At 36.5% G+C, this 10,504-nt stretch overlaps 2 protein-coding genes and 1 long non-coding RNA gene across 3 annotated transcripts; 1 reads left to right on the top strand and 2 right to left on the bottom strand.

Moving 5' to 3' along the window:
- Positions 1–3,386: 3,386 nt before the first annotated feature.
- LOC113332400 lies at positions 3,387–3,853 on the bottom strand. Its single transcript, XR_003351493.1, has 3 exons — positions 3,766–3,853; positions 3,567–3,659; positions 3,387–3,472 (listed from the first exon to the last, which is right to left on the bottom strand). It is a non-coding gene; the product is annotated as an uncharacterized LOC113332400 (long non-coding RNA).
- Positions 3,854–3,878: 25 nt separating this feature from the next.
- LOC113350034 (nucleoplasmin-like protein ANO39) lies at positions 3,879–5,115 on the bottom strand. The gene is made up of 5 exons (XM_026594106.1): positions 5,055–5,115; positions 4,436–4,728; positions 4,093–4,335; positions 3,980–3,984; positions 3,879–3,936 (listed from the first exon to the last, which is right to left on the bottom strand). The coding sequence occupies exons 1-5, from the start codon at positions 5,113–5,115 to the stop codon at positions 3,879–3,881; spliced, it is 660 nt and encodes a 219-aa protein (XP_026449891.1).
- Positions 5,116–8,081: 2,966 nt separating this feature from the next.
- LOC113350028 lies at positions 8,082–9,924 on the top strand. The gene is made up of 4 exons (XM_026594093.1): positions 8,082–8,575; positions 8,661–8,945; positions 9,032–9,128; positions 9,280–9,924. Exons 1-4 carry the CDS (start codon positions 8,082–8,084, stop codon positions 9,922–9,924), a joined length of 1,521 nt encoding a protein of 506 aa, XP_026449878.1.
- Positions 9,925–10,504: the final 580 nt, after the last annotated feature.

The raw sequence follows: 10,504 nt of genomic DNA, 5'->3' as shown, positions 1-10,504 counted from the left end.
ATCAAGAATTAAATACTATTATAAAATTTAGGAAAATGAATAAACACAAATCTATGTAAATTGGGAACCCAACAATTTATATCAAAGAGAAAAATTAAATTCTAATGCTAACAGATTTTGCAAGATTAATCTAATTGATTTTAAAGTAATTTTAGGTGTTTTTATTTTTGTTACAAGTTTGGTGAATGACCTTTGATGATATTTTTTGAAGTAGTGAACGAAGTAATGTTCTAACTACTACCCTAGGATTTGCTCTAACAATTAACTATGTTTATCCCAAAAGGTTGTATGACTTACATACACAATATTAAAAGATTCGAGGATAAGGACATGTTTATTAACCAACTCCTCAAAACGTTTAGACATAGATCGATCGGTTCAATTCTTCTCAGACAACTACGACATGTATGAATAGATGAATACATTTGAAACACATATCCCTGCCCGTGCCGGTACGGCACGGGTTGAGACCTAGTTCTACTACACAGTACATGAGAAAATTATAAATATTTGGTGGAAGATAGATTATGACTAAGCAAAGAATTTTCACGTGTACTGCGATCCTCATTTCTCAACTGGAACTCTCCACTCAAACTTGACTTTCACATGCATTAAGAGAAGAATATTTCTAAACTAATTATTGTGTTAACAAGCAAGGGCGTCCGACAATTAATACAAAGTTCGAGTGATCGAATTCTATGATTTTTGCCTAACAATCTGAACTAACTATTGGTGTCAGTTCCATGACCTCTCAAAATGTATCATACTAACAAAACTAGTTTGCTGACTTCCTCACCGTATAAGTCCCTTCTCTGACATCCTATGGTATCAAGAAAAACTCAAAAAGAATTCAGAATGTGTTAATGGCAACAATAAGTAAGGAATTATGCAACCAACCTGAATTCAGTCTGGCATAAAGTACTCTCCCAGCGACAGAATTAGCAACCGCGTCATAGTGGGTAGTATTTATCATAAATATTCAAACCATAGAGTTTTTCTACAAGTAACTCTTGAAACTTAAAGTTGTTATCGGCGACCGGATACTACAATCTCTAAAATGAGCACCGTTAAGTGATTCTTAAAAGTACTCCGTAATATAAATTTAATTGAAGTATTTCCTATCTTGAATTGGTTTTACTATCTTGGTTTTGATGTATGGCCACCATATATCTTCCACAACGGATTTTACAAGACAACAAGCTTGTAATCCATTTTTATCATCAAAGGTGGCGACCACAACTTATAAAACACTACGGAAAAAATAGCGATTAACTACACCAGATAACAGTTGTCATACGATATACGACAACTCATATCTATGGGTTGCACAAGGGGGTTGTAGAAAGTCCTCAATTCTTTACAACTCGTCAATAACAGTTGTAAACACGATTGTCGTTCCAATGTATACCACTCCGCCAACTGTTGTGTATACACCCTTCTCCACTCCTACTTTAGTTGTATAACATACTCAACTCTTACTCAACTCTTTTTTCACAACCATAGGTTTGTGTAGCAGAAAAAGATATCACAACTATTGTTTGTGTAGTATAATTTCATTTTCACAACACTACTAATATGTAGCAGAAGTATATGATACAACAATTGTTTATGTAGTGTAGCTTTATTTTCACAACCCATAGATCGGTTATAGTTAGCTTGTTTCACGACCAATGCACTATGTAGAAAGAATATGCATCACTATTCTTGTTTGTGTAGTACAAGCTTATTTTCACAACAAATATTATGTGTAGCAGAAAAAGATATCACAACTATTGTTTGTGTAGTATAATTTCATTTTCACAACACTATTAATATGTAGCAGAAGTTTGTGATACAACAATTGTTTATGTAGTGTAGCTTTATTTTCACAACCCCTAGATTTGGTTATAGTTAGCTTGTTTCACGACCAATGCACTATGTAGCAAGAATATGTATCACTATTCTTGTTTATGTAGTACAAGCTTATTTTCACAACCAATAGTATGTGTAGCAGAAATATGTATCACAATTCTTGTTTGTGTACTATAATTTTATTTTGACAACACATAGTTTGGTTATAATTCAATTGTTTCACAACCAATACTCTGTGTAGTAGAAAATTGTATCACTATGCTTGTGTATGTAGTGTGAGGCTTGTTTTAGGAGTTGTGATTCATTTACATTTTATAAAAAAAATATATATAAATTTGATTCTGATTCACCGGAAAATATATAAATTGGCTTCGTTCAATTAAAATGTAACAGCATTCAAACACTTGAACCTGGTGATAACACATTCTCACAACCACCACAAAAGAACATCATTGTTTTAAACTGATAAGTGCACCAAAAAAGAACAACATTGTTTTAAGCTGATAAGAGCAACAAAAAAAGAACAACATTGTTTTATGAACACTCCCCAAACATAATAACAAGTCAGATTGCAGGCAATATGAGATCCTTGGCCCATGTGATATAAGTTCCTACAACGTCAAATACAGTCTTCAACTCGCCGCTTTGCTTGTAGAGAATGGCATCATCAACAATAGATGTAGTGACAGTTACCTTGTAAGCTGCAAAACCTATTGGATCTCCATGGCACTTCATCTTTGGATCTGTTTCGGTAATAATCGCGTCAGCAACAACCTCATTCTCATTGTACCAACTGAGCAACCTGCAATATTTACCCTTCTCTAGCACTCCCCCTGCCATTGGTCTGCCGATTGGGCTGTCATTTTCATGGTGGGGAACAGTCATGCTAGTGCTACCAACAACATTGCTAGCATTTCCAGACTGCAGGATAAACACAACAACAACATAAGAAATTGGCATAATGCCAAGAAATAAATTTGAACTGGCGATGTGCAGCTGTACAAACATATATAAACACACTGACCTTTGGACTGACGTTGTGCAAGTGTGAGGCACCATGGCAGACACAACTCGACGTCTTTTCCTATACCAACACCAAACCTGCAGTATTAGAGGCAAGTTTCATTCATCAACAACAAAACAAAAAAAAACTAAATGCATGAATGAGTACGTTCTCACCTCTAAAAGTGCAAGTCTCTCGTTCACTTCCTTCATACTGTCCCGACACTCTTTGATGATCTTCTTATAATGGGTCTTGACAGCCATTTTTGTCTTTGTCGCTCCATACCCAATTCCTCTCAGTCTCCCTGGTTTGTCGTCACCAAGAGCTTTGGAAAGAAGATCATCTTTCACAGATGATCCAACATCAGCACCATGCTCTTCTGCTGCTCTTTGAATCTTTTCCTGTAATTGTGTATATTTAACCCGACTAGTCACATTTTTGCATCATTTAAAGATACATAAACCAGAGAAAGAAACAAAGAAATAACATAAAGAAGAGTTGAGTTCTCACCAAAGCCTCCACAATACCCGGATTAGGTTCCTTTCCTTCCTTATGTTTGTGACCCGTTGTCCAAACTTCGACTCTATCAATCTCTTCTTGTGTTTTCCGTTCCTTTTGCTGTAAACAATACAATAATCCAGCTAGTTAACATATGAACAATTTGAATACAGTGAACATATAATGAACATAGGAATAAAAATACATAACATACCATCTTAGCCTCGAGTCTCACCCAACCCAGTCTACTGATAGTGTGTGGAGTGGTGTATTTCTTCCTGATTTGTTGCATCCAGAATCTTTTTGTCTGATAAAGTACGGAACGTCGTTAAATAACAAGACATCACCAAGAACAGTGAACGTGCAAGGGTTTAACGCCAAAAAAAATATTTTATTGTGATATAAACACTTACTCTGAATTCCTCCGAGCAAACATGTTTCACGAACTCTTCCCACTCATTGACAGTGCTATTCTCTGGTTTCAGTGCTGCCAGCTTCTTCTTTCTTTCTTCTTTCTCTAGCTCATCTAAGGCGAGTATCTTCCCGACTTTCCTTGACCTAGCCTCTTTAAGATAACATCCCATCTTTCCAACATAGTAATCTTTGTAAAACTCATCGACAACAAACCTTTGCTGCAAATACAAGAAAAAGAGTTAAAAGAGTTATAGAGAGAATGTGTAAATCTTCTTGATACATTATATAAGTAAAAGAGTTTGAAATTTGAAGAGTTAAGAAATTACCTGGACAACCGCCCATATGTTATCTTTGGATTCTTTAGGGACAAGTCTCCAATCCCTTTGTTTTAGTGCGATGTTTCTCCTAACCAGAACTCCCAACACACTTGCAAGCTGCACCGAAGGATCACCAATGGGCCGATCCTTATTGTTAAAGCTAACAGCTTCCTTTCCATTCTTACCATTTGTTAGCCCTAGTGCACTCATCCTTGTTGGGCCACGTGGAACGTACTTTCTTTTCGGGTTTTCCTGCAAAACCCAAGTGTTTTTGCAGTTATTAAGCAAAAGAGTTAAGGATGGAAAAACTAACATAAAGATACAAATGAAAATCTTGGACATACAGTCATACCTGAGCTTCTGTTTCATTTTTATTTCCCACGCCATGGTCCTCGTCATCGTTCTCATTTTCCTCGTCCTCATTTTCCTCATTCTCTTTTTCCACGTTCTCATTTTCCACCTCTTCATTTCCCTTATCTTCTTGTTCATCATCTTCATCTTCTTCGTCTTCGCTGTCTTGAAGATCTGAGAAAGTATCATTTACATTCCTGACTTGCATATTTGGACATGGACCTGTGTACAATCTGAGCTTTGCACATTTCTGCTTCTTAACAACTTCACTAGAGGGTGCAGCTTGAGATGCTCCTGATGTGAACTTGTTCGAGATTAACAGAAGTGAAAAAATTTAGCAGAAGTGAAAAAACTTAGCAGAAGTGAAAAAAATTAATAGAAGTGATTTTTTTTTATCAGAAGTGAAAAAGTTTAGCATGACGAAAAAACCCCTACGACGACTATTTCTAAGAGTTGTGAAAGGCCCATGAGAAAAAAATTAGTGCATCACAACTTCCATTTCAATCTCTAGTCGTCCATTGTTTTTATTTATTTATTCCTTTGTATCCTTTTCTTTTTTTTCCTTAACCTCCTCCACCCCTTCTTTTATTTTTCTTATCTTCTTTTATGTTTCTTCCAACCACGGAAAACACCTCCTCCATCTGCCGAAACACCATCAATCAAACCACCATCACTCAACATCATCAACAGATCGAGGAAACAAATCGAGTTTCTTAAATTTTTCATCAGCATGTCGTTTTTTTCTTCATCAACGGATAGAGTTTCTTAAGCTCTGTTAACATCATCAACAGATCGAGCTTGTCCATTAACAGATCCATCTTCTTAAGCTCTGTTAATACCTTCTCGATATGTTTCACGGGTCTGTAACCGATTTCTTTAAAAAAAAATTTAATTGTTTCATCTTAATTTGCATTAAATTTAGGGTTTGTTGATTGGGTTGCATTAAATTCGTTTTTCAATCATTGCATTTAATTCGTTTTGATGATTTTGTAGCATTAAATTTTGATGATTGGCTTGGATTAAATTTTTAGGGTTCCATTAAATTTTGATGATTGGCTTGGATTAAATTTTTAGGGTTGCATTTAATTTCAATCATTTCAAACAGTTGCATTAAATTTTTTTTGGGTTCTTCGAAATTGATGCATTCAATTCTGCAAATGGTTGAAATAAATTTTTTTGGGTTGTTTGATTTTTGCAGATTGAGCCAACTGTATAGGGTAGCAGGTGAAGTACAAATTTTGCTGAAAAGAAGTCTAGCTAATGGATGGTATGTATGCGCTAGTTATTTGGCTTGTTGTTTGATTTGTTCTGTGAATGATAGAGTTTTGAACCTTTAGCATCTTATATATGTTTTAATATGAGAATATTTTTCATTCACAGTGGCAAGGGAATAGAGATTCATATTGAGCTGAACAAGGATCTTGACTTGTAAAATGATGAATAAAGATTGAGTTAGTTGGCCAAGGTAAAGCCAAGTCATAACTGTCTCTACAGGGTCATGGCTTGTAGATGAATTTTTTACATTTGATGTGTATGTCTCATAATGAGATTAATTGATCTTAGTGACATCTAACCATTGGAGTTTTAATGTAGGGGGAAGTTCCATACCAGGATGCAGTAAAGAAGTTCGCAGAGTTGGCTCATGAGAAACTTGGAAATCCTTCTAAGTTTAGTTGTCCTTGTGTGGATTGTAAGAATCTTGCTGCACCACTTCCTCCTGGTACAATACATATGCACTTGCTAAAACGGGGTATGGATCCTACTTACACCGAGTGGGTTCTTCACGGGGAGAAGGTTAGCAATTTTAATAATGTTCGTGAAGAGGGAGCAACATGTCAACGTACTTTCTACCAGATGTGGACAGATGCTAATGTTGAAGGCGATGTCGAACCAGGGCAAGGGGTTTGTGAACCTAGGCAGGACGAAGGGTTGCCAAACCACGACGAAGGGTTGCTGAACGAGATTGAAGAGGCTGACTTCCCTTTATACCCTGGTTGTACTACACACACGAAGCTATCTATGACTACTGAGTTATATAGGCAGAAGACAGTAAATGGTTTATCTCGAAGGGCTTTTTACGATCTTCTCAAGACAATTGGTTCAGTGTTGCCCCCAGGTCATTGTCTTCCTAAATCAACTTATGAAGTAAAGAAGTTGCCGAAAGCTTTCCAGCTCACTTATGAGAAAATACATGCATGTCAGAAAGATTGTTGTTTGTTTAGAAATGATTTGAAAGACGCAGATGAATGTCCTAAATATCACTATTCTAGGTGGAAGGAAGACACATCTAACATGGACGATGTTGACATGATAGACGAGCCCAAAAAGAAGATACCGGTGAAGGTGCTTAGATACTTCCCCATTGTGCCGAGATTAAGGAGATTGTATAAATCAGCAGAGCTAGCTCAGCAGTTGATATGACATGCGAATCATAAGATTAAAGATGGGAAGATGCGTCATCCAACGGATTCTTTGGCTTGGAAGCACATAGACACAAAGTTCCCCGAGTTTTCTTCAGAACCGCGTAATTTGCGTCTTGGGATTGTTGCTGATGGATTTAATCCTTTTGGCGATCTTTTCGCATCCCACAGTTGTTGGCCGGTGTTGCTTGTGTTATATAATCTCCCCCCTCAGCTGTGTATGCAAGGCGACAATATTATTTTAAGCTTGCTGATTCCAGGAAAGAAACAACCAGGTAGAGACATCGATATATATTTGCAACCACTGATTGATGATCTGATTAAGTTGTGGAATGACGGGGTCGAGGTTTATGATTCGTATAGTAAGACAATGTTCAACTTGAAGGCATTATTGATGTGGACGATAAATGATTTTCCTGCTTATGGTAACCTATCTGGATGTACGTATAAAGGGAAGGCAGCCTGCCCTATTTGTGTTGATAATACTCTTTCAAACTATTTGTCGTTTAGTCGTAAAACTATTTACATGAATCATAGGAGATTTCTACCTCATAATCATTCTCTTCGATCGAGTAAGAAGAAAGCATGTTTCAATGGAGAGATTGAGAGGAAGGAAAAGCCACCTACTATGTCTGGTGCAGAGGCTTTTCAACGTCAGAGCAGTATTGTGAATGACTTTGGAAAAACGAAGTAGAACGAGACGGAGAAAAGGAAAGATAAAGAGTTAAAGAAGAAGAAGAAGAAGAAAGAGGGTCAGAGCAGAGCAGCAGGTGCAAATGACGGTAACTCTAAGTGTGGGAAGCAGAAAAGGGCAGTTGCTACTGATGCCGATACGAGTGTTGCTGCTGGTTCTCGTGCACAGGATCATGACCATCCGATATTCAATAAACGGTAGATATTTTTCGACTTGCCTTACTGGAAGGTAAATTCTAACCTCAAATTATCTTCTTTTCACTCTGAAATTCCTATCTTCATTGTAAGTCTCGGTGCTAGGTTCCTAATATCCATATCATGATGTTGTTTCCCTGTTATGGAACGTACGACCAAGTGACTTGTATGCTCATACTTTTATGTTATGTTTCTTCCTTGCTAGGTTTTGTTACTACGTCATAATATTGATGTTATGCATACGGAAAAAAAAACGTCTGTGAGAGTCTCCTTAGTACTATATTGAATATAAAGAACAAAACAAAAGATGGCTTAAACTCCCGTAATGATCTGAAAAGTATGGGAATCAGAGAAGACTTGCATCCAAAAATCATAGATGGCAAAACATGGCTTGAACCAGGACCATATAACTTAGGCGGCAAGGGAAAGGGTATATTTTATAATAGGATGAGAAATTTGAAAGTTCCATATGGGTATAGTTCTGATCTTAGGAGGCATTTCTGGAAGGATGGTTGCTTGGGTGTCCTTAAGGCTCATGATTACCATGTTCTTATGCAAAAAATATTACCTGTAGCTTTGAAGGGACTTTTACCTGATGGGCCAAGTACTGCGATTAACCGGTTATGTTCTTATTTTAACGAAATATGCCAAAGGGTTGTTGATCTGACTAGATTATTAGAACTTGAAGAAGAAATTGTTTTGACTTTGTGTATGTTGGAGATGTACTTCCCTCCATCATTTTTTGATGTGATGATACACTTGACAATTCACCTAGCTCGAGAAGTGCGTTTATGTGGACCCGTACAATATCGTAGGATGTATCCATTTGTAAGGTATTACTTGTTTTATTATTATTAAAAAATTTGTTAATGTAAATGGGAGTTTGGTGATAGTAATTAAAGGTTTGGTCTATCGCAGGTATATGAAGATATTCAAAGAATACGTAAAAAATTATGCACAACCTGAAGCATGTATAGCAGAGTGTTACTTGGAAATGAAGTGCGTCAGGTATTTAGATGTTCATGCAGACAAAGCATATGAAGGAGAAGTAAATCAAAGCCGTAATGAAAACATTCAACATGATTCCACACCGGCAGGGCGTCCTCTTTCTAAAGGTGTTCAAGTGTATATTGGTAGTGATATGCTAAAGATCGCTCATAGATATGTGCTTTTTAACACAGCAGCAATTGACCCATATAGAACGTAAGTATGACGTTATATGTTCATTTGAAATTGTTATTAGTTAATACCCTTACGGGTCTTTTTCATATTAGTTTTTTTCTTATTAGAATGCGCATGGATGAGTTAAGATCCTCCCATACTGACAGTGAAGACCAACTCCTTTCCATACACTCAGACACATTTGCAGATTGGATACGGCAAAAGGTACGTGCACCACCACTTGGTCATTTGTTATATGTTATATGTCATTTGTTATATGTTTGATTCATTTTCCCTGAGTAATACCTCCTTTTTGCATAGAGCTTGCACCCATTATTGTGGTCATTGTGTTTTGCTAACTAGATTATATTTATAGGTTGAAATGCAAATTAATCGAGGCATATCTGTATCAAGTACAGTACAGTGGTTGGAATATGGTCCTTTAGAAAAATGTGTCTCATATAAAGGCTTGCAAATAAATGGGTCAAGGTTTATCACGAAGGATATTCTAAGAGTCACACAAAACAATGGTGTTTTAATTGAGTCAAAATCTTTAGTTGCAGCATCACAAATAAGTAGTGGTTTTTATGGTGTTTTAGAACAAATTCTTGTGTTGGACTACCAGCATATGTTTCAAATTCCCATATTCAAATGTGACTGGGCTCACACCTATTTTGGTGTCAAGCAAGAAAAAGGCTTTACATTAGTCAACTTACGTCAGTATAAGAACCAATATCAGAATGATCCATTCATTTTAGCGTCACAAGCCCGACAAGTTTTCTATTATCGAGAGTCATATTCGTCTAATTGGTTTGTGATGTTGAAACCACCACCTAGGGGTTTCCATGAATTAGAGCAATACAATGAACATGAAGACACAATATGCCTACCGGTGGATCCTTCAACTCTTGACTTACAAATGGATGACAAGCCCGAGACTTATGCAAGAACTGATGCTGAACCTATCTTAGTGGTTCCCGAAAAGAAGAAGAATAAGAATAAGAAAAAGAAGTGTCACTAATGGTGGGTTTAATTACTCTTTTCATTTCCACTGATGCGCCGAACCTATTTTGCTTCAGATTGTAATTTTTCTTTTAAAATGACATTCTATTTATTTATCTTTAATTATGACTTGCAACATTGTTGGTATGATATGCTATCTGTTTCTCTTGAGATGAACCCCCCTTTTTAACTCTGCCACTGAAATAATATATCATTTCATTGTCGGTCTCAAGCCCGGATAAAGGAGGAGAGAAAAGGTGATTTATTGAGTTCTAAATACAGATTTTATGAAGTAATGTGCAGAAATTGGTTACTTGAATCATGCAATGGTAACCAATTTCTTGCTTTTTTTTTGCAGTTATGCAGTTGTATTTTTTTTTGCAGTCAATACTTTGAGCATTTGCAGCTTCTTCAGAACTGGTGTTTGCTTCACCAAAACTTGCATGAATTTGGTACTGTGAGTGTTGATTGAAATGTGATTGCAGACCTTGTATAATTCAGATAATGCCTTGTATGTTTCAGGCAAAGTGATGCATTTGCTGCTCTCTTTTTTGCAAGGTTGAGTTGAAATTTTTTATACATATAAAAGTAAGTGTAAA

The sequence above is a fragment of the Papaver somniferum genome, chromosome 1, assembly GCF_003573695.1.
Source record: "Papaver somniferum cultivar HN1 chromosome 1, ASM357369v1, whole genome shotgun sequence".
Lineage (NCBI taxonomy): Eukaryota > Viridiplantae > Streptophyta > Magnoliopsida > Ranunculales > Papaveraceae > Papaver > Papaver somniferum.
Note: the sequence above shows the minus strand (reverse complement) of the source record. Positions and strands in the feature narration are given on the sequence as shown.